At 43.4% G+C, this 25,127-nt stretch overlaps 1 protein-coding gene across 8 annotated transcripts in view; it reads left to right on the top strand.

Annotated features, from left to right (window-relative positions):
• UBR5 (ubiquitin protein ligase E3 component n-recognin 5) overlaps positions 1 to 25,127 on the top strand; it is a 1,605,594-nt gene that overhangs the window by 81,701 nt on the left and 1,498,766 nt on the right. For all 8 annotated transcript variants that reach the window (XM_069220579.1, XM_069220580.1, XM_069220578.1 and 5 more), the window contains exon 4: positions 7,180 to 7,256. In XM_069220579.1, coding sequence (XP_069076680.1) covers positions 7,180 to 7,256 — 77 coding nt within the window. The remainder of the gene's footprint in view (positions 1 to 7,179; positions 7,257 to 25,127) is intronic.

The raw sequence follows: 25,127 nt of genomic DNA, 5'->3' as shown, positions 1-25,127 counted from the left end.
TGCACAGACAACATGACAACCATGTATTAGGAGAAACCAGGGGGGAAACACATTCTCTAAAGCTGTCTCATCTATCGCATACAATTTGACGTCGGGCCGTTCGTCACAACATCCACCAATTAGCGGAAAATCTCCTGAGGACACAGAACAGTTTTGCTGACCTCAGCAGGATGTGGCAATAACACAGAGGTCCTTCTCCCCTACCTCCAAAAGTGGGGGTTTCCAGACATAGACCTGTTCGCAGTGGTGCAAAACTCAAAATGCCCAAATGTCTCCTCCAGGTTTCCTCCCCCTCAATCCAAGGACAGTGGTCTATGGATGAATTGGTCAGGGATATTTGCCTACACTTTTCCGCCTCTCCCTCTTCTTCCATTTCTGGTTCGAAAGGTCAGGCAAACATTACTCACACTAATACTAGTAGCTCCCACTTGGGCTCAGCAGCCTTGGTTCACCACTCTGCTAGAACTATCAATAGGTTCTCACAAGAAGCTTCCCCTCAACCCGGACCTTCTCACGAAGAACCATGGACATTCCAGGCACCCAAATCACAATGAAATAAATGTTGCAGTATGGCCCTTGTAAGTCCTAGAATTTGGATACCTTAACTTGCATCTAGAATGTATGGACATTCTTAAACACACACGCTTACCACTAGAGCATGCTATGCAGCAAAATTTAGACTTATTTGCTTTTGCCATTCAAAACAAGTGTACCCTTTCAAAGTCAGTGCAAAACATTCTTTCCTACCTTTTTCATTTGCAAAAAAACAAATTTGGTGTACGTTTACATAAGATTGCATCTTGCTGCGAGGCCGTTTACCTTCAGAACAGGCAGCATCTTTCACATCTCAAAATTCCTGTCACCAAAGCCTTCATGGAAGGGCTTTAATGAGTGATTCCACCAAGGACTGCTCTAGTTTCTTCTTGGAATCTTAATATAGTACTTACAAGACTCATGGTCTGCCATTTAAGCCTCTACATTCATACCCTCTTCAGTTATTAACATGGAAATTAGCATTTTATTTTGCTATCACTTCACTTAGGTGTGTTAGTGAGCTCTAGGCTTTAAACTTACAATAACAATGTTTTCAAATACACAAAGATAAAGTGATTCTTCGCACCAACTCTAAATTCCTACCAAAGGTGGTATCTCAATTCCACCTCAACCAATCCGTTGCATTTCCAGTTTCTTCCCCTTAACGAGAGTCAGTTGCAGAAGGAGCTCTTCACACACTAGATGTTAAGAGAGCGCTTATATTCTACATTTATCTAACTAAAACTTTTGGAAAGACTAAACAACTTTTTGATGCTTTTTCACCACCACACAAAGGAACCCCATATCTAAAATGGCATAGCCAGATGGATTGTAAAATGAATCCAAACGTGCTATGGAAAAGCCAAAAATACCGTTACCTTTTCCTCCTAGAGCACACTCCACTTGTTTAAAAAAAAAAAAAAAAATGAGCAACCATTGCCTTTTTAGGAAATATTCCCATAGCTGACATATGTAAGTCAGTGACATGGTCCACACCACACACCTTCACCAAGTATTATTGCGTGGAAATCTTAGCATGCTAATGTAGGACAGGAAGTGCTACGTACACTTTTGCAGACAACTGCAACACCCACAGGTTAGCCAACACTTCTGCAGGGCACTGCTTTACAGTCTATGGAGAGCATGTGCATCCACAGCCACACATGCTATCAAACTGAAAATGTTACTTACGCAAGAAGCATCTATTTGTGGCATGTAGGGGCTGTAGATTCACATGCACCCACCCTTCTCCCCGACACCTATTGCCGTTGCAGTTTATTTCCCTTACAGGTACATTTGCATTTGCTTGGACATCCCTTTAATTACTCGTACACTACACTCCATTCCATTCACACCCCGCCTGCACAAACCAATCTACAATGGAGTTGATAATGTGCATTACCAGCAAAAGGAGTCGCCGCTACACTTTGTGACATGAGACTTTTTAAAGACCAACAACTTGCAAAACACTAGATGGTAGAAATATGCAAAGCATGTGAATCTACAGCACTACATGCCGCAAACAGATGCTTACTGTGTAAGTACCATTTTCCTTCTGCATCATTGGTATCTTTAATACATTTCCATGCCAGCCAATAGCCTTCCATCCACATGGAGTCATAAAACGAGATAAAATTGCACACTTCTGTTAACTTTCTGAAACTGGTCTCTAGAGGTTTAGTCTAGGGCTTACCGTTCCCATTGGCTGCAAATGGAGTGATGCACAATGTAGCGGTTATTCGGTGGTATGTCAGTAATACATTGCTGGAAGTTGAATTTCAAATGGTGATGGCAGAGCATAATCACCAGTTCACTCTAGCTGAGAGACTCATTGTTCCTACAGTTGATTAACCTGGAACTCCAAACCCATCCCTACTCCACTGGTCTTCATAAAAACCCTTCTTGTGTGATGACCAGAATAGATTACTTACTCTGATTTGCCTTCCGTAGAAGACAGCCATCCCATTTTGGTCATAACAAGATCACATTAATACTAATGGCCTCCTGTGCGACTACTAGTTGGGCTTCAAATTACAGTGTAGCATGGAGACTGCTACCTTGCACATGGTAGATGATGTCTTTGTGACCGAGATGAAGGTGATCCATGTCTCCTGATTTTGCTGGGCCTCTCACCTGCCTGACACATAGTCGACCATCCCATCCTCGTATGCACCATGAAGTCTCGAGTGGGATTCACCAGCAGTGTCCTTCACTGGTTTGCCTCCTGCGTTTCCAACAGACACTAGTTTGTTCACATGGACACCTCCAGATTTCAAAAAGTACTTAATTACCTTTGAGTCCTCTGGTGTTCTGTACCACCATTTATCATTTTCAGATTCTTCATGGAGCCGCTTGGTGCTCTTCTCACAGAAAAGATTCACCAATATATAAATACCTGGCATTCTTCTCTGCCTCAAACATGCAGTTCCTCACACTACCTGTACATCATCCAGACCTAGATGTTCAGTGTCTATCTGAGGATTAGTCCAACCAAGGCAGAATTTCTGGTATTTGCCAAGTACAACAAACAGAAACCAGACTGAATGACACGAACTGACTTCTTCGAACCACAGCTAATTTTTTAAAGTCACACTGCACATCAGCTTATCCCTTTAGGAACGTATTGCTGAAAAACAAAAAAAGCCCTGGTACCAGCATTGTGTTCTTTAAAAAAAAACAAAAAAACACATTTCTTTCAGAAAACAAACGACTTCAGAACTATTGTTCATGCAAGCACTGGTGCTCTCCAGACTGAAACCCCTCCCCTTTAGGGCATCCTACACACCACAGGTGATCTCATCCAAGGCCTGAAGAAATATGACTGAAGAAATATGATGAGATCATTGAAAAAAGTGGAGGTTCCGCAAAAAAAAAACACGTGTTGGTTGAGAAGACTGCAGGTCTACAACCACAATGTTTTTTTTCTATCGATGTCAAAATGATCTATATGTTGTAAAGATCATGATTTTGGAATACGTTTTACTTTGTCAAATATTTAAAGTCTGAAACTTTCGATGATCTTACAAAAAACAAATGATGAATTGTCAATCTATAACTATTTTGCTGTCAGCGATAGTTTGATTAAACATTGCGTCTTTTCCACTCAATTTTGACATTTTATTGAATATACATATATAAATACACACACACACACACACACACACACACCCACCCCCCACCCCCACTCACCTACCTAGTGGTGGTCCTCACTAGGAAGTTCTAGTTAGGGCCTAGATTTTTTTTTTTGCTTATATCTTTGGTGTCCGACTAATTTCAACAACATTTTCTCCCAAAAAATACAACGTTCATGTCAGATGAAAGTTTTGGGATGATCCGTCAGGCGGGTGCTGAGAAAAGGAAGAGGGGCGGCGGGGTGGGAGGTCCCAAAACCTGTTTACTCCAAGTTAAATCCTATAGGGATTTTGAACAGGAGTAGCAGCCGAACCACTGGACGAATTTACACCAAATTTGGCAGAAAGCTATCTCTTGGTCCAGAATGCGCCCTTTTTGTTACTTGGTGTAAATCTGTTCAGTAGTTTTTGAGATATTAAAGAAAATTCAAATCTGTATATATAGGGACGCGGAGGCTCCGCAACCCTCCCGTTGTTGTGCGGAGATCTGATTGGCCGCCAACACTTCAACAAGAAAGTGTTGCCAGCCATCCTGGGACTCTGCTTCAGGTGGGTCCCAGAAAAAAATATAAAAAATTAGAAAGGGGGCTAGGTTAGGGACGCACTGACACCTTAGCCCTGGTGCTGGGGTCTCCCAGGGCAAAAACTATTTTTGGGGGCGAATTGGGAAAACAAAAAATAGCCTCCCGCTCTTGTTTTAAGAAAACCCCTGAGTGGGCAAGGTCCTGGCGACATGTTATAAATAAAGGCAGGGGGAGCCCTCCACCCTTCCCTGGGGCTGAAATAAGAGAATAAAGGGTGTCCTTCTGCCCTGGGGACCACCACCTCTGTAACGGCAAATACAGTGTTGGAGGGGGTCCCCCTCGAGCCACAGATGGCCGTGGGTACCGCCACCCCCAAGGGCTGGCTCCTATGTCCTGGGGCACAGCTGTTTGCTCTGACTTGGCTGGAGCTTTGACTGCTCCCGCCAAGTCATAGCAAGCACTCTGCTCTTAGCAAGTGAGAGCTGTCAAACCGCTTTCGCTTGCTGGAAGCGGAGGTTTCCTCTGTTTCCCTGTCCACAGACATGCTGACAGGGAAACAGAGGAAACTATTGCTCTCACAGACAAGGAGCTGTATGTTTAGCACCTGCCTGCCTGTGACAGCAGTGCCGGCTCCCGCAGAAGGTGGAAAGCTGGCTGGGCCTTGTAGCTTCTCCCATGGTCCCATTGCACACTAGGTGCCCTGTGGGGCACCCAGGACATATGGATGATTTTATCTTTGTCTGCGTCATGTCCCCCCCCCCCCTTCTCTATTTATTGAAGGATGGGCCCTGGGGGATGGGGTCCCTGGGGACGAGTTCGGCCATATAGTAGACCCTGGTGTCTCTGGAAATAAAATCGTCCAGGGGAGGAGCCCCGTTTGCCCACACTGCACATTTACCAAACAGGTAGCACTTACTAACTAGTAGAAAGTGATTCAGTTGGGTAGACATTTAGTGCAAACTGAACTCTTGTTCGATAAAGGAGCAGGTGAGCTTCTGTTCTGGCCATAATGCTAATTTCACAGAAATTCAAACTCCGCAGCAAGCACTTACAAATATAAATGTAGCAGGAGCCCCAGTTGAAGCTCCACTTCTGGACAGGACAAATGATTCTAACTCCTGGGCTTGGAGAATGCTAATCAAGTGTGTTTACTTTGTTTTTCTGTATTGAAAAATGATCTGAAATACCTTGTGGAGGTGAATGCATCCTTCATCTATTGAAGTGCAGTTTGACACACTCATACCCATATAGACCCTGTAACACCCAGACAGACACACACTCCGCCACTCTCACACCCAGAGACAGCCTCTCACACCCAAGACAGGCCTTGCGTCCAACTCCCGTTGCGTATGGTCAGAGGTAGTGTGCAGCATGGGGTTGGGTGGCTATCCGTGTGTGGCAGTGGCTGGATTAACGTTTAGTAATTAAAATTAATTTACGTTACAAAAACCATAGAAATTCACTGGGGAAAAAAAACCTCAGTTTACAGGGGCGTCATAGTTACGATATATACTTATCAAAACCTTAGAAATTCACTTAAAAAGCCAAAGGTTACAGGGATGTAATCGGTTCTGAATTTACTTGCACAAAACCGTAGAAATTCAGCAGGTGTAGTTAGTTATTTCAAGTAACTATAATTTGCTTCCTAAAGTAACTATAACTAGTACTCCCACCATGTACTGCTAATTACCCCAGATATATTACAACACTCATGACAACTTTTATAATGTCAATAAAAATATCAATGAAACATTATTTACTTAAATTATTGAAGAAACAAATGTGCATGGCGGGGGTGCGAGTTATAGTTACCTTAGGCCATTAGTTATAGTTACTTGAAATAACTCTAACTACAGCTACTGACTTTCTATGGTTTTATTTGAGTAAATTCAAAACACAACTAAAACTTCCCTGTAACCTTTTGAGCTTTGTAAGTGAATATGTATATAGATAATATTTGCGTGTGCACACGACCGAATAACGTATTCCTGGTTATTAGAAAGTATCCATTTGAGTCTGCATTACGACATGCATGGTTTGTGACCTAGGACTGGAAGCATGCCACCCTCTATTTCTTTAAGGAGCTAATCTTGGCTCTCCCTATGAAGGGAATGTCCTTATCTTATCAAAAACATCTTTTGTCCCATTATGTAGCTTTTAGGATTTGAGGGCTTTCACTTTTACATTGAAATCTTCTGTTCATGTGGCAAGCAAAAGCCATCCACTGGCTGACATTGCTATTAGGCTTTTAATAATATGAGATGCAGATCACTTTCTATGGTAAGAAAAGAATCTGTGGTAGTAGGACATTTTCCATCAGTCATCCGTTCCAGGATCCCTCAAACTATTTCACTTCCTAAATTGGCAGAGGTGTCTGATTACCTTTACAGTAGCACTACCACTGTTTAGTAGACCACATTAGTGCAATTGCATATTAAAAAACTGAACATTCATAGGTTTTGAGTATTGGCAGAATTAACACCATCTTTTTGAATTTTCCTGTTGCCCCTCACCTGCTGCTGAAAGATTCTTAAGAGCTACTTGTGGAAGCTCAGGCACTCATGAGTCTTGATGCTATGACCACAGTTTTTGCTGTATCAGAACTCTGGTGGAGATTTGTAGGGATTCGACTCACTGTATCTCTGTGCCATTCACGAAACTTTATGAATTGCCGCGATCATTCTGCTGAAACTCTAAAATGGTGTGATTGGTGCCAATTCTAACCTGTATCAAGCAGAAGAGTCCACTTTATTGAACAAACCTTCACTAAGCATGCCTTGCTGGCTTGTCTGTCAAGATCTGTGCATGCATATAGATGTATATGCCTAGCTGTTGTAAGTAACGAGCACAACACATACCAAATCTTTACTCCTTATTTTTTGTTTGGTGCCTCCATTTATGTTGTTGATCTGCAATCCATGTCTACGCCTATGAATTTGTATGTTTATTTCACCAACATTTAAACAATATTATTACTTGTTTTATTGTAGGATGGACGCATCTGCCGAATAAGTTTTTCAGTGCAACCTGACAGATTGGAATTGGGCAAAACTGATAATAATGATGGGTAAGATATACTCTACATAGTATTGATCAGTCTATCTATCTTTGTCAATGCTTGTGTTGTAAATTAAGTCATTCGACAGAGGGATGATAGTACTAAAATAATGCACTATATGTTAGCATTTCTTGGGGGCTGAGGACTGTGGTACCTGTAATGCTGTGTGATAAAATGAATCAAATTGGTGAGTTTTTAAGGGTTATTAGAATTTAGATGTATCCACCTCCATTGTATTGGTAAATAGTTCTATAGTCAGCTGACCAGTTCTGTTGGATACACACTAGTTTATCACAAATCTGCTAGAAATAGTAGTCCACTTTCAGTCTACCTTAGTGGTCTGGTGCATAGTGTGTGAAATATTTTGCCTTTCTTGTAAATAAATGCCTTTGGTTATGGGACACTTCTGTAAAATTCAGAGGCACTTGAACTTAACACAGATAAACTGATCACAGACAGAAGCCAAAGCTGCTTCTCTGACCTGGGCAAGCCAAGGATGTGTCTGTCTGAAAGAATGTAGGACAAATCCCGATCTAAGATAAACCATGATCAGAGATTGAAGAATACTATAGGAGGAATGTTATTCATGCACACAGGAGGTGAATACCCTAAGCACAAGTAGTATTTGTAAGATTGTTTTGTTGAAAAAGTTGAGGTTTCGCAAAACATGTTTTGGTTGAGAAGACTGCAAGTGTACAACCAGAATGGGTTTTTCTATTGATGTCATTTTGATCTATATATATTGTAAAGATCATGATTTTTAAAAATATGACATTGTCAAATATTTGGTGTCTGAAACTTTTGATTATCTTATAAAAATGATGATGACCTATCATTCTATTTTGCTATAAGTGAAAGTTTGCAGATACACATGCTTTGCATAAATCCTCCATCTAGTGTTGGGCTTGCAGTGTTTATAAGTTGTTTTTCTTCAAAGAAGCTTTTTCGAGTCACAAGATAAAAGTGACTCCTCCTCTCGGTGATAGTGCACATGGGCATTGAGTCCTTTGTTAGATTGTTTTCTTTCCGCTGTTGGTTTCAGACTTGTTCCCTCTCGTTCCGGTAGATCTTGGCTTGGTACTATCTGAACTTCTCTATCTTTTCTCTAAACGTCGGTATCGCCTTTCTATCTCGTTTTTCAGACTATACTCGACCCCATTGTATCATCTGGACGGTTTAACTGCCCTTTCAGGCGACCGCACCCTTCTCGGGCCTATTTCGACACAGGCTGATGGATCTGACTCCTTTCCGCTTTTTCTCTCGGTGCCACGCCACGTTTCCTTACACTAACCAACACTTGGTGTGCAACCTCTGCCTCTCTCCTCATCACAAGGAGGAAGACTGTGAGGCGTGTCGATCCTTCAGTTCCAAGAAAACTCTGTGGGATCAAAGAGGACGTCGGTTAGAGATGGCATCCAAGTCGACTGAACAAATGCCCCACATTTTTGGTGAGGAACAAGCTCAGACTGCAGTTTCCGATGGGGACAGCCAAGTGATGCCAGCGGCACAGTACGTGAGTATGCCAGTCCCTTCCCATCACCAAACCCACCCAACAGGTCATCACAACTGGTCTTGGTCCCACCACCGCTTGCCGGCCATGGTCGGACCCGAAAGATACATCTCGATAACCAACCCTCGTGTTCGACATCGAAAAGACCAAGATGCAGTCGGTGTCGACTGAACAGCATTCCAAAACTGTTTCGGGATTGACTCGAATAGTGGAGGCTTCCACCTCGGAGCCAAAACATCCATCTTCCTCCTCCGAGCCGAAACACCCAACATCCATTTCGAAACAGAGAAAGCTTCCATCAGTTTCGGAGCTGACCTTCTCGGCCCGATTAAAACATTTGGTCTCCAAGCTTTCGGAGCTCAAACCTGTGGGGAAGAAATATGTTCAAACTGCAGTAGAATCGTCAAACATTAGGCTCATACTTCAAATCCATAAGGATACTGGAAGGATTATTGCTTCTCCTCCTCCTACAGTTTAAAAGTAAACGCTCTCCAAGAGACTTTGAAAGCGGGGCCTTCACCTGCCAAGATTTTGAAACACAAGGAGAAACCAAAGGCAGTACATCAGCCTTCACCACCACATTCTCCTTTGCTTCTCACGTCTCCACCACCTGTTACTCCTCCACCACCTGCACAGTTTTCTCCGCAATCCCCTGTTTCTTCACGTGGGGATGACTTGTGTGACAATCCTTACAAAGGTAGATCCATTGGATTTGTATGGACCAGACCCTATTCCATCTTATGATCCTGATGTATGCCCCACTAGGCCATCTCCACCTGAAGACACCATGGCCTATAATCAGATCATTGCTAGGGCAGCTGCATATCACAATGTGTAGTTGCACTCAAATCCAATAGAGGATGATTTTTTTTTATTTAACATACTATCCTCTATACACAAGGAGTACCAATGCTCCCAGGTATGCTTAAAAATGCAGATGACGTTTTTAAAGCGCCAGTAAAGGCTAGGATACTTAAACCAAGGGTGGACAAGAAGTAAAAAGCTGCACCATCAGATCCACTCTTCATCACACAATTGCCACCTGATTCTCTTGTTAGTGCAGCAAGAAAAAGGGCAAATAGTCAGTCAACTGGGATGCTCCTCCCCTCGATAGAGGAAGCAGTAAATTTGATTCAGCAAGGAAGAGAGTGGCAACTCAAGCTGCAAATCATTGGAGATATGCCGACTCCTAAGCATTAACACTAGTGTAATCATCAGAAGGCATGCTTGGTTGCGATCTTCAGGGTTCAAACCTGAGGTACAACAAGCTGTACTTAATATGCCTTTAACAGACAGCAGTGCTTTGGACCAGAAGTGGTTACCACCATAGAGAAATTAAAAAAGGGCTCTGACAGAGCTAAGGCCATGGGTGTCCTTTATACAACACCTGTTCGGGGTACTTTTCGCAAGCCCCACTTCAGAGGTGGTTTTATATGATCAACATCAGAGCCCTCTAAGTCCCAACAATAGCAGAGACAAAAATATTACTCCAGAGGGTCTTTCAGAGGATCCTACAGAGGTAACAACTTTAGAAGTAGAGGGAAATCCACTGCCACAAGAGGTGCCGCACCTCATCAAAACAGTGACTTTCTCCACATCCCCCAAATATAAATCTCCTGTGGGAGGAAGACTGGAACATTCCTACCATCAGTGGCACAACATTACATCAGATCAATGGGTGATGTCCATTATCTAGAACGGTTATTGCCTAGAACTCATCTCTACTCCACCAAACATTCCCCCTCGCTCACACAGGCTTTCTCTAGAACACCACATTTTGTTAAAACAAGGAGTACAATCACTTTTCTACTAAAAGGTGCAATAGAGATCATACCAATACTTCAACAAGGGGCAGGAGTATATTTTCTATGCTTCCTCATACCAAAAAAGGATGGTACTCTCAGACCAATCCTGTATCTCAGCCCCCTCAATCAGTACATTCTCTGAGCATTTCCACTTGGTCACACTTCAGGATGTCATTCCCTTACTACAAAAACAGGACTACATGACCCCATTAGATCTAAAAAATACTAACTTCCATTTTCTCATACATCCTGCATATTGCAAATACTTAAGATTTGTGATAGCAGGCAAGCACTACCAATTCAAACTACTCCCCTTTGGGCTAACAGCAGCACTAAGGGCAGTCACCAAATGCCTAGCAGTGGTTACAGCATACCTCAGAATGCATGTCTTTCCCTATCTGGACGAATGGCTCATAAAAGCCAGCACCATTCAAACTTGTCAACAGCACACACAATACATAATCGATATCCTACACAGTATAGGGTTGACAGTCAATTACCAAAAATCTCATCTGCAACCAGCGCAAATACAGCCATATTTGGGAGCAATTCTGAGCACTCAGTCAGCATTAGCTTACCCAAGCTTACAGAGAATTCAAGCTTTCCACAATCTCATATCACCTACAATACAATCAAACTTACTCAGTAAGGTTTATCATAAAAAACTCTTGAATGACGGCATCGTGCATAGCGATAGTACCCAATGCACGTCTAAACATGAGACCCCTACAACAGTGTCTCTTGCAACAATGGTCTCTGGCACAGGGTCAACTTCATGATCTAGTGTTGTTTGGACCGCCAAACGTACAACTCTCTGCAATGGTGGAATCACACCAACGTAGCAAAAGGGCGGCCATTTCAGGACCCTGTGCCACAGACCATAATCGCCACAAATGCTGGAATGACAGGTTAGGGAGCCCATCTCAACAATCTTACTATACAGGGAGAATGGGACTCAATCCAACAAACTTACCACATGAATCACTTGAAATTGCTAGCAGTGTTCTTAGCACTCAAAGCAGTTCAGCCACAGATCATACACAAAACAGTGTTAATAAGGACAGACAACATGACAACTATGTATTATCTGCAAAAATGGGGGGGCACACATCTCAATTGCCCCTTCTAGCAAAGACAATTTGGAAATGGGCAATTCACAATTGCGTTCAACTGCTAGCAGAGTATGTCCCAGGAATACACAATCAAGTAGTGGACCTCTTAAGCAAGACCCAGCAACAAATACACAAATGGGAAATTCACCAACAAGTGATTAAACAGTACTTTCGCATGTGGGGAACACCACACAGACCTCTTTGCAACAAGCGAAAACACAAAATGCCCAAACTTCACATTCAGGTACCCACACCCTCGATCCAAGGGAAAAGCTCTATGGATCAGTTGGTCAGGATATTTGCTTACACTTTTCCCCCTGTCCTACATATTCAATTTCTCGTCAACAAGATCCATCACACATCCCTCACAGTGATACTCATAGCTCCCATGTGGGCACGTCGACACTGGTGCACAACACTGTTGGATCTTTTTGTAGTACCACATCACAAGCTCCCAAACAGACCAGACCTATTGACTCAAACCAAAAGGTCAAATCAGGCATCCAAATCCCAGTGTGCTCAACTTAGCGATTTGGCTCCTGAGGTCATAGTTTGGATATCTACAGCTTCCATCAGAATGTATGGACATTCTTAACCCCTTCGCTGCCAGGCCTTTTCCCCCTCCTGTGCCAGGCCTTTTTTTGGCTATATGGGGCAGTTCGCGCTTAGGCCCTCAACTTTTGTCCACATAAGCTATCCAAGCCAAATTTGCGTCCCTTTTTTTTCCAACATCCGAAGGATTCTAGAGGTACCCAGACTTTGTGGGTTCCCCTGAAGGAGGCCAAGAAATTAGCCAAAATACAGTGAAAATGTTTTTTTTTAAAACAAATGGGAAAAAGTGGCTGCGGAAGAAGGCTTGTGGTTTTTTCCCCTGAAAATGGCATCAACAAAGGGTTTGCGGTGCTAAAATCACCAGCTTCCCAGCTTTCTGGAACAGGCAGACTTGAATCCGAAAACCCAATTTTTCAACACAAATTTGGCATTTTACAGGGACGTACCCCATTTTTACAATTTTTTTGTGCTTTTAGCCTCCTTCCAGTCAGTGACAGAAATGGGCGTGAAACCAATGCTGGCTCCCAGAAACCTAAACATTTCTGAAAAGTAGACAAAATTCTGAATTCAGCAAGGGGTCATTTGTGTAGATCCTACAAGGGTTTTCTATAGAAAATAACTGAAAAAGAAAAATATTGAAATTGAGGTGAAAAAAATGGCAATGTTTCTCTACGTTTTACTCTAACTTTTTCCTGCAATGTCAGATTTTTGAAAGCAACATACTGTTACGTCTGCTGGACTCTTCTGGTTGCGGGGATATATAGGGCTTGTAGGTTCATCAAGAACCCTAGGTACCCAGAGCCAATAAATGAGCTGCACCCTGCAGTGCGTTTTCATTCATTTTAATTCTATACCGGGTATACAGCAATTCATTTGCTGAAATATAAAGAGTGAAAAATAGCTACCTTTGTATTTCCAAAATGGGCACAAGATAAGGTGTTGAGGAGCAGTGGTTATTTGCACATCTCTGAATTCCGGGGTGACCATACTAGCATTTCTCAAATAGACGTCTTTTTTACACACTCTCTTATATTTGGAAGGAAGGAAAAAATGTAGGGAAAGGCAAGGGGCAATAACACTTGTTTTGCTATTCTATGTTCCCCCAAGTCTCCCGATAAAAATGATACCTCACTTGTGTGGGTAGGCCTAGCGCCCGCGACAGGAAATGCCCCAAAACACAACGTGGACACATCACATTTTTTTTTTTAAAGAAAACAGAGGTGTTTTTGCAAAGTGCCTACCTGTAGATTTTGGCCCCTAGCTCAGCTGGCACCTAGGCAAACCTACCAAACCTGTGCATTATTGAAAACTAAAGACGTAGGGAAATCCAAGATGGGGTGACTTGTGGGGCTCTGACCAGGTTCTGTTACCCAGAAGCCTAAAATAAATTTGACAACCCCCCCCCCCCCTCCAGCGACCCTTGCCTATGGGGTCGCCCCCCCCGCGTGACATTGATGGCAAAAAAAAAAAAAAAACAGGTGCCTAGTGGTTTCTGCCCCCTTGGGGGCAGAAATGGTCTAAATACAATTTGCCCCCCAGGGGAGCAACCCTTGCCTAATGGGTCGCTCCCCATCTCAAAAAAAAAAAAAAAAAAAAAATTGCCCTGGCGCCTAGAGGTTTCTGCCCCCTGGGGGAAGATCGGCCTAATAACAATAGGCTGATCTCCCCCTGGGGGGGCAGAAATGATCTAAATGCAATTTGCCCCCCAGGGGAGCGACCCTTGCCTACGGGGTCGCTCCCCCTGCATCACATTAGCACAAAAAAAAAATAATCCCCGGTGCCTAGTGGCTTCTGCCCCCAGATCGGCCTAATCAAAATAGGCTGATCTGCCCCCCAGGGGGGCTGAAATGCCCTAAAATAAATTTTCCCCCCAGGGGAGCGACCCTTGCCTAAGGGGTCGCTCTCCTTGCGTGAAATTCACGTAAAAAAAACAAAACTCCCTGGTGTATAGTGGTTTCTGTCCCTCTTGGGGGCAGATTGGCCTCATCAAAATAGGCCAATCTGCCCCCAATGGGGGCAGAAATGGCCTAAATATTTGCTCCCTAAGGGAGCGACCCTTGCCTAAGGGGTCGCTCCCCACCTCAAAAAAAAAAAAAAAAAAAAAAAAAAATATAAATATAAATGATGCCTGGTGCCTAGAGGTTTCTGCCCCCCCAGGGTTGGCAGAAAAGGCCTTCCAATAAAATGCCCCCCATTGGGAGCGACCCTTGCCCAAGGGGTCGCTCACTTATGTCAATTTCAACAACAACAAAAAAATCCCTGGTGTCTAGTGGGGTTTCAAAAGCCGGATTACAAGCAATCCGGCTTTTGAAACGCTCCGAGAGACTTCAAAGGGAAGGAAATACATTTCCTTCCCTTTGAAGCCTCTCTGGGCCTCCCCCATGCGATCGAAAGAGAAATGTTTTGCATTTCTCTTTCGATCGCGCTGGAAGCTGAGCTTCCAGTGCGATGGGAGGAGGCCCTCTGTGATTGTCAGCGTGCGATGCGCGCGGACGTCACAGGGGGTGGGGGTGGTCGGGGGTGAAAGGGGAAGGGCTTCCCCTTCCATCCCTGACTTTGGGGGGTGGGTGGGGAGCACAGGGGGGTAGCGCTAGCACTACCCCCAGTTCCCAGTTGTAGGACGAGGAGACTTTCTCCAAGGCACTCGAGAGGTTAAGAAAGCGCATAAACCTACAACTAGACAGTGCTATGCAGCTAAATGGAAACGTTATGCATATTACTGTCAACCCAAAAACATTGACCCACTTAAAGCATCAGTACAGGATATTGTCGTTTATTTGCTTTACTTACAGAAAGCAAATCTAGCATATTCATCTATTAAAATTAATTTAACAGCAATATCAGCCTACCTCCAAAACAGCATGCTTCTCTGTTAAGAATTCCTGTCTTAAAAGCTTTTACGGAAGGCCTTAAAAGAGTTATTCCACAAAAGGGCCACAAGCTCCTGCCTGGAATCTTAACATTGTGCTCACAAGGCTTATGGGGTCCACCACTTGAACCCGTGCATTCTTGCAGTCTTCAATTTCTCTCATGGAAAGTTGCTTCCGTAGTAGCAATCACTTCCTTAAGTAGAGTTAGTGAAATTCAAGCATTCACTTTAGAAGAACCTTTCTTCCAAATTCACAAACACAAAATAATACGTAGGAAAAATCCTAAATTCCTACCCAAAGGGATTTCACCATTTCACATCTGTCAGTGGAATTGCCAGTCTTCTTTCCACAGCCAGATTAAGTTGCTAAAAGAGCTCTTCACACTCTTGATGTCAAAAGAGCTCTCATGTATTATAAAGACAGAACAAAAGATTTCATAAAATCTAAACCACTTTTTGTGGTTTTTCAGCAGCTTCATAAGGGTAATCCTATTTCAAAACCGGGATTAGCCAGATGGATAGTAAAGTGTACTCAACTTTGCTATCTTAAAGCTAAAAGGCAACTATTTGTAACTCCTAAAGCACATTCTACTAGAAAGAAAGGAGCTTTAATGGCACTCTTAGGAAATATACCAATAGCAGACATATGCAAAGCAGCCACTTGGTCCACACATTTACTAAACACTACTGTGTGAATGTGCTATCTCGCCAACAAGCAAATGTTGGTCAAGCATTGCTTAAAACACTATTTAAACTACTCCAACTCCTACAGGCAAGCCAGCGCTTACTTTAGGAGGGGACTGCTTACAGTGTATGCAAAGTATGTGTATCTGCAGCTACACATGCCATCAAACGGAAAGTGTCACTTACCCAGTAGATATCTGTTCGTGGCATGTAGTGCTGCAGATTCACATGCGCCCTCCCTCCTCCCCGGAAGCCTGTAGCTGTTATAGTACTTTCTTTATGTAAATATGTATATACATTGCATGAAAACTTTCTTTTCTTACTATATATATATATATATATATATATATATATATATATATATATATATATATATATATATATGTACATTTTTACATTTCTTCACTCCTTACTTCACCCATCTGCGGAAAAACAATCTAACGAAGGACCCTATGCCCATGCGCACTATCACTGAGGGGAGGAGTTACTCGATCTCGTGACTCGAAAAAGCTTCTGAGAAGAAAATAAACTTGTAACACTCCGAGCACAACACTAGATGGAGGAATTATGCAAAGCATGTGAATCTGCAGCACTACATGCCACAAACCGATGTCTACTGGGTAAGTGACTCTATATCTGTATCTATATCTATATCTATATCTATATCTATATCTATATCTATATCACAAAGTATTTTCAATTACTATACGTTAATCCAACCACCGCTGCTCACAGTCTTTGGCTGTGTGTGGCAGGTGTTGGCCACAGAATCTTGCCTGCAGCCATCCTTGCCTATAATCACACAACCCGGCACAGGGCCTTTGTCCGTGCACGCTGGGGGTTGTGCGGCCAAATCCCCATAACCACCCTCCCCTCACCACGCACAGCCGAAGTATCTGTCTCTCTTGGTGTGAGAATAGGTGTGCGTGAGGGTCTGAGTGGTTATGTGAGTGGATGTGTGACGGTCTGAGTGGGTTTATGAGTGGGTGCGTGAGGGTCTGAGTGGGTCTGTGTCTGGGTGGGTCTGTGAGTGGGTGCATGAGTGTCTGAGTGGGCCTGTGAGTGAATGATTTGGTCTGTGAATGAGTCTGCATATGTATTTATAATTTTTGCTACTTTATTTTGTATTTATTTTTATTTTGTTTGCCGATATTCACAGATTGGTCCCGACGTTACACAAGAGGGCCGTGCTGAGTGTTGACATATTTGCAAGCATTGCGGGTCATGAAAAAATAATTTACGGTCATAATTTGAACCTCAAAGACCCTCTATATCACACCCCTCGGGTCAGAGTACGTCCACCTGACTCCTTATACCACTTTTTATTTTATTTTCTGTGTCCCGTAACCTAAAATGGCAGCTGCAACTTTCTGGTCAGGTTGCGGCCATCCAATCACAGAAATCCTTTTGTCGTGCTCGTTTGTGAATTTGCTGTGATCGCCATGAAAATGTTGCAACAGATTTGCAGTCCTAAATAAATTTATTTTCCCTTTAATATCTGAAAAACTACTGAACGGATTTACACCAAATAACCATCAGCACAACAAGAACGACTGGCACCCCTCCTTGCTGCAGATACACATGCTGTGCATTAGCCTGCCATCTAGTGTTGGGCTCGGAGTGTTACAAGTTGTTTTTCTTCGAAGAAGTCTTTTCGAGTCACGAGACCGAGGGACTCCTCCCTTTCGGCTCCATTGCGCATGGGCGTCGACTCCATCTTAGATTGTTTTCTTTCCGCCATCGGGTTTGGACGTGTTCCTCTTCGCTCCGCTTTTCGATTCAGGAAAGTTAGTTAGTTATCGGAAAATTTGACGGTATTGTTCGCGCTCGGTACCGGTTTAGTATTGGCACATCGACACTGAAGAAAGAAGCGCTCCGGCGGCCCTTCGGGGCTTCCACTCTCCAGTGGGGCCTGGTCGGCCCGACCTCGTCCATCTTCAAATCTCATGGACCGCACCCCCTTCCGCTTCTGCCCCAACTGCCATGCAAAGTATCATTATACAGACCAACACTTGGTCTGTAATCTGTGTTTGTCTCAGAACACAGGGAGGATACTTGCGAGGCCTGTCTGGCATTTCGATCCAAGGAAACACTACGAGATCGAAGAGCTTGAAGACTCCAGATGGCGTCGGCACCGGCCGAGCAGATCGACGTCGAGTAAGAGGAGAGATTCTTCATTCGAGACTCGGACGAGTCTGAAAGTGAGCAGCCGAAGACGCAGCAACAAACTGTGAGTAAACCAGCCCCGGCAAAGACTCACTCAAAAATAATAAAGGCCAAGGGGATACCACCGCCAACAGGCCATGGCTTAACCCGAAAACACAGTGACCAAACATCGGCACCAAAAAAGGCCTCCCAGCAGCCGAAGACATCCGACTCAGGTCGAGATACCGGCTCCGAACAATCTTGGCACCAAGAGTTCGGCACCCCAAAAGTCAAGAAGGTTTCCTCAGAGACAGAAAAGACTGTACAAAAAGCTTTGGTGCTGAAACATGCAGCCTCGGAGCCAAAAACAGGCTCCTATACAGAAGAGCAAGGCCTATCAAGTCAGTTGCAAGGGCACCGATTTGAACAAGAACTGGGCTTGGAGAGCCAGACCATACCCAGAGGAAGCTGCACATACAAAAGGACACAGGGAAAATCCAAACTCTTCCCCCTATAAAGATCAAATGAAAGCTAGCTTTCCAGGAGACGGAAATGCAGCCAAAAGCGAAAGTGGCTAAAGACAAAACACCACCAAGGTTCTCGCCACAGCAATCTCCATTGCATTCGCCACACCTGTCCCCAGTAGCGACACCCCCAATGATGCAATCGCCGACACACACGGGGATGACGCAAGATGACCCGGATGCATAGAACTTGTATGATGCACCGGTCTCAGACAATAGACCCGATTGCTACCTGGCAAGGCCGTCACCACCTGAGGACAGCACTGCATATATGCAGGTGGTTTCAAGGGCAGCTACATTCATAATGTAGCAATGCATGCAGAGCCAATAGAGGACGACTTTTTGTTTAACACATTGGCATCCACTCACAGCTCATACCAAAGTTTGCCAATGCTACCAGGCATGTTAAAACACGCCAAGCAAATGTTCCAGGACCCGGTAAAAGGCAGAGCCATCACGCCTAGGGTGGAGAAGAAATATAAACCGCCCCCAACGGACCCTGTGTTTATCACACAACAATTAACTCCTGATTCGGTGGTAGTGAGAGCAGCCCGAAAGAGGGCAAACTCCCAATCCTCAGGCAACGCCCCACCGCCCGACAAGGAAAGTCAGAAATTCGATGCAGCAGGCCAGAGGGTGGCAGCACAGTCAGCCAATCAATGGCGGATCGCCAATTCCCAGGCTCTACTGGCTCGATACGACAGGGCACATTGGGATGAAATGCAACATCTCGTTCAGCACCTTCCCAAGGAGTACCAAAAACGTGCCCAATAGGTTTTTGAGGAAGGACAAACTATCTCAAACAATCAAATAAGGTCGGCTATGGAATCAGCAGACATGGCGGCAAGGACAGTGAACACCGCAGTAACCATTCGTAGGCACGCATGGCTCCGGAGCTCCGGTTTTAAGCCTGTGTCATCGGACGAAGATGGGACGCCGCTCGATAACACAGGGATCGCTAACTTGTGTGGACTGGCATAATATAGGAAAACATTAGGAAATTAACATACAGATGCTGGTATTTAAACCGAGTGGCGCCAGTAGATAGCACTCTGGAACGGATTAATCTAGCTCGGACACTTTCTTTAATTAGATGGAAAGTGGTGCCAGTGTTCTCCGACAGTCCTGATGAGGCCTTGAGGTTTTAGGCCGAAACACATCGACATATTTCTAATGGGTCCAAGGAGTCTGGACAAATAATTAATTGATTTCCAAAATTTATATAGCACTACTTACTACCTTTTACAAAAAAATTCAAGGTAGCATACAGCTGGGTGCAAGACCCTTGGCCACCATGTGATTGTTGATCACTATGTTTATTGTGTTTTTTGTGACTATCCTATAAAGCGTTGGAGTAGGGCACATGTTTTTAGACATTGTATGTATTGTCTGTTTCACATGCCTGGTGTTAATGTAAATGTGTATATATATGTGTATATATGTCCACCTGAGTGTCATCAGTTTATAGATGGGCAGTTTTCCTTTGACTCTGATGCTGTTGCGTATCATTAAATGAAATAAATAAGGGGAAATAGCTTTACCTCTTTGAACCAAGAGTCAATATTGGTTTCTTGCAATAATTATTGAATTTGTCCCTTTCCTGCTAATTTTCTGTGAGTATCAATACATAATCACAACAGATGCTTCCATGATGGGGTGGGGAGCACACCTCAACCAGCACAGTATACAGGGACAATGGGATGTTCAGCAAAAACAACTGCATATAAATCATTTAGAACGGTTAGCAGTGTTTCTAGCATTGAAAACATTTCAACCACTAATAGCCCACAAACACATTCTTGTCAAAACAGACAACATGACAACAATGTGTTACCTAAACAAACAAGGAGGGACACACTCATCACAACTGTGTCTTAGCACAAAAGATTTGGCATTGGGCGATTCACATTCGCCTAATAGCACAATACATCCCAGGGATTCAAAACCAGTTGGCCGACAATCTCAGTCGAGCTCACCAACAAACACACGAATGGGAAATTCATCCCCAGATACTACAAACTTACTTTCTACGCTGGGGAACACCAGAAATAGACCTATTGGCAACAAAAGAAAACGCAAAATGCCAAGACTTCGCATCCAGGTATCCACACCCTCAGTCCAAGGGCAATGCGTTATGGATGAGTTGGTCAGGGATATTTGCTTACGCTTTTCCCCCTCTCCCACTCCTTCCGTATATAGTAAACAAATTGAGTCAAAACAGACTCAAACTAATACTAATAGCACCAACCTGGGCTCGCCAACCATGGTACACAACACTACTAGACCTGTCAGTAGTACCTCATATCAAACTACCAAACAGACCAGATTTGATAACTCAACTCAAACAACAGATCAGACACCCGAATCCAGCATTGCTCAATCTAGCAATCTGGCTCCTGAAGTCTTAGAATTTGGACATTTAGACCTTACACAAGAATGTATGGAGGTCATTTAAACAAGCTAGAAAACCTACTACAAGACATCGTTACGCAAACAAATGAAAAAGATTTGTTTATTACTGCCATAATAATCAAATTCAATCACTACATGCTTCCGCAAAAAACATTGTAAGCTACTTATTACACTTAGAAAAATCTAAACTAGCATTTTCTTCTATTAAAATACATCTCACAGCAATATCTGCCTATCTGCAGATTACACATTCAACATCACCTTTTAGAATTCCAGTCATAAAAGCATTTATGGAGGGTTTAAAAAGAATCATACCCCCAAGAACACCACCAGTCCACTCGTGGAACCTCAATATTGTATTAACACGACTCATGGGTCCACCATTTGAACCCATGCACTCCTGTGAGATGCAATACTTAACTTGGAAAGTAGCCTTCCTAATAGTTATCACATCTCTTAGAAGAGTAAGTGAAATACAAGCATTTACTATACAAGAACCCTTTATGAAAATACCTAAACATAAAGTGGTTCTCCGTACAAATCCCAAATTCTTACCAAAAGTTATATCACCGTTCCACCTAAACCAAACAGTGGAACTCCCAGTCTTTTTTCCACAATCAGACTCAGTAGCCAAAAGAGCCTTACATACGTTAGACATTAAAGGAGCACTAATGTATTACATTGATAGAACAAAACAGTTTCGCAAAACAAAACAATTGTTTGTAGCCTTCCAAAAACCTCATGCAGGAAATCCAATATCCACACAAGGCATTGCCAAATGGATAGTTAAATGTATTCAGACCTGCTATATCAAAGCAAAAAGAGATCTACCTATTACGCCAAAGGCGCACTCCACTAGGAAGAAAGGCGCCACAATGGCTTTTCTAGGAAATATACCTATGACAGAAATCTGTAAGGCAGCCACATGGTCTACGCCTCATACATTCACAAAACATTACTGTGTAGATGTGTTAACAACACAACAAGCCACAGTAGGACAGGCTGTATTACGAACATTATTTCAAACAACCTCAACTCCTACAGGCCAAGCCACCTCTTTTGGGGAGATAACTGCTTACTAGTCTATGCACAGCATGTGTATCTGCAGCTACACATGCCATCGAACGGAAAATGTCACTTACCCAGTGTATATCTGTTCGTGGCATGAGACGCTGCAGATTCACATGCGCCATCCCGCCTCCCCGGGAGCCTGTAGCCGTTTAAGTTGAATAAAACCTGTAAATTTTTTAAATACTTACTAGTTTTATACACATTATGTACATACATACTTACTCCATTGCATGTGCACCTTTACTATATACACAACTCCTACCTCACCCTCTGCGGGGAAAACGATCTAAGATGGAGTCGACGCCCATGCGCAGTGGAGCTGAAAGGGAGGAGTCCCTCGGTCTCGTGACTCGAAAAGACTTCTTCGAAGAAAAACAACTTGTAACACTCCGAGCCCAACACTAAATGGCAGGATAATGCACAGCATGTGAATCTGCAGCGTCTCATGCCACGAACAGATGTACACTGGGTAAGTGACATTATATGTATTCATATTCCAGAGGACGTGAAGTAGTGGCCAGCGTTTCCACATCCTCTCCAGCATCTCTGTTTTGGGGGATCAGTTATATATGTGAGCTGGGGTGGGCTTTGGCTCCCTCCAGAAGATATCCTAGATATGCTTTTGTACTCTTTAGTGTGTCATCCTACCTCTAATAGTGTTTGCATTACAAATGCATGTGGGACTGATTTAAATCTCTAAATCACACAATAAATTGTGCACCTTCCAGGTGCATTGCATATAGGCAGCAGCATCCTTTTTTTTCTTCTTTTTTTAAAACTTTGCAACAGGTTCTGGAGATTTACATTGGCAGTCAGACAGTTGATGCTCTAGTACGAAGTGCAGATCTTTTGTTGCCGGTCGTCACTGTTGGTTGCTGTAGCATGAAGAGTCTGGTTCACCTGAGCTTCATGTTGGCGTGGGTGGAAAGATCTTAGTGCAGACTACCCCATTTGTGGTTGCGAAGAGCCTAAAACATCTAGATTTTCCCGCTTTGACTCAGAGGAATGCAGTCTGATGCCAACCAAGATCAAGGGCCTGGGAGGCACCTCTTGGGAATGGGGCTCTGCCTCCTGCAGAGGCCCGCAGTGGTCAGGCAGCTCCAGTTGCAGGTCTAGGCTGGGCAGATGCAGTGAGGCCTCTATAGCTTATGTCCCTGTAGTTCGGAACAGTAGATCAGTCGGCTCTGACCCGTGGAGTCACTCAGCCTGGGATGACCAGAACAGGTTGAGTCTTCCTTCTCGACAAGATGGACAGTGCTCAAGCAGAACAGCGTCCTTCTGCAGTATACACAGGTCCCAAAGTGAACTGAAGAGTAGGTTTGAATGTCCCCTTTTTATACCTGGTGCCCACTTTGAAGTGGGAGAATCTTCTGTAAATTATTTTCTACAGAGGTGCCTGGAATTTCTTCCTCCTTGCAATTGTCCCAGTCTGTCTGGTGGCAGAATAGGCTTGTGTTAAGTCCTTTGTGTGAGCTCGACTAGTGCCTTTGAAGTTCAAGTGTTGTAGATGACTGGTCATCCCCTCACTCATTGCCACTTGAGCCAGGATGGCCCAACCTGCCAACACCCAGACCCTCTGTTTTGATGCTGTCTGGTAGGAATAGACAAATGCCAACTACACCTAGTTATGTAACCCAGAAATATGCTGCAGGCACCAAATAGTTAAAAACATTGCAACTTTCTACAAGTGTTGTTTTCAGAATTGTGACTTAAAATCCAACTTTACAATTAAGTCATTTTAAATTACAGTTCCTCAGACTCCAAACGTGAGTTCCCTACAATGTCCCAGTCAGAAGTTATCACTTATTAAATGTTACATGGTAGCTCATTGTTATCCTGTGGGAAAAGTGGACTTTGCAGTAGTGAAACATGAATTTAAAAGTGTTTTTTACTACCATGTAAACCTAAAAGTACATGTCCTACTTTTGAAATATACTACACCTTGCCCTCTGGGCTATTAAGAGTTTACACTGGGGTAACTTATGTATTAACCCCTTCGCTGCCAGGCCTTTCCCCCCTCCTGTGCCAGGCCCTTTTTTTCCTATTTGGAATAGTTCTCGCTTAGGCCCTCAACTTTTTGTCCACATAAGCTACCCACGCCAAATTTGCGTCCTTTTTTCCAACATCATAGGGATTCCAGAGGTACCCAGACTTTGTGGGTTCCCCTGAAGGAGACCAAGAAATTTGCCAAAATACAGTGAATATTTTGTTTAGTTTTTAAAAATTGGAAAAAAGGGCTGCAGAAGAAGGCTTGTGGTTTTTCCTCTGAAAATGGCATCAACAATGGGTTTGCGGTGCTAAAATCACTAGCTTCCCAGCTTTCAGGAACAGGCAGACTTGAATCAGGAAACCCAATTGTTCAACACAATTTTGGCATTTTACTGGGACATACCCCATTTTTACGATTTTTTTGTGCTTTCAGCCTCCTTCCAGTCAGTGACAGAAATGGGTGTGAAACCAATGCTGGATCCCAGAAACCTAAACATTTCTGAAAAGTAGACAACATTCTGAATTGAGCAATGGGTAATTTGTGTAGATCCTAAAAGGGATTCCTGCAGAAAATAACAACTGAAATAAAGAAAATATTGAATTGAGGTGAAAAAAAACAGCCATTTTTCTCTACGTTTTACTCTGCAGGAAAAAGTTACAATGTCAGATTTTTGAAAGCAATATACTGTTATGTCCGCTAGACTCTTCTGGTTGCGGGGATTTATAGGGCTTGTAAGTTCATCAAGAACCCTAGGCACCCAGAGCCAATAAATGAGCTGCACCTTGCAGTGGGTTTTCATTCTATACCGGGTATACAGCAATTCATTTGCTGAAATATAAAGAGTCAAAAATAGGTATCAAGAAAACCTTTGCATTTCCGAAATGGGCACAAGATAAGGTGTTGAGAAGAGCAGTGGTTATTTGCACATCTCTGAATTCCGGGGTGCCCATACTAGCATGCGAATTACAGGGCATTTCTCAAATAGACGTCCTTTTTACACACTGTCTTATATTTGGAATGAATAAATGTAGAGAAAGACAAGGGGCAATAACACATGGTTCGATGGCATCTGTCGCTGTAGATACGCATGTTTTGCAATAGCTCGCCATCTGGTGTTGGGCCGGAGTGTTACAAGTTGTTTTTCTTCGAAGAAGTCTTTCGAGTCACGGGACCGAGTGACTCCTCCTTTTGTCTCCATTGCGCATG

Source organism: Pleurodeles waltl, chromosome 2_2 (assembly GCF_031143425.1).
Source record: "Pleurodeles waltl isolate 20211129_DDA chromosome 2_2, aPleWal1.hap1.20221129, whole genome shotgun sequence".
In the NCBI taxonomy this organism is placed as follows: domain Eukaryota; kingdom Metazoa; phylum Chordata; class Amphibia; order Caudata; family Salamandridae; genus Pleurodeles; species Pleurodeles waltl.
The sequence above is the reverse complement of the archived record's forward strand: the minus strand, read 5'-3'. Positions and strand labels throughout refer to the sequence as shown.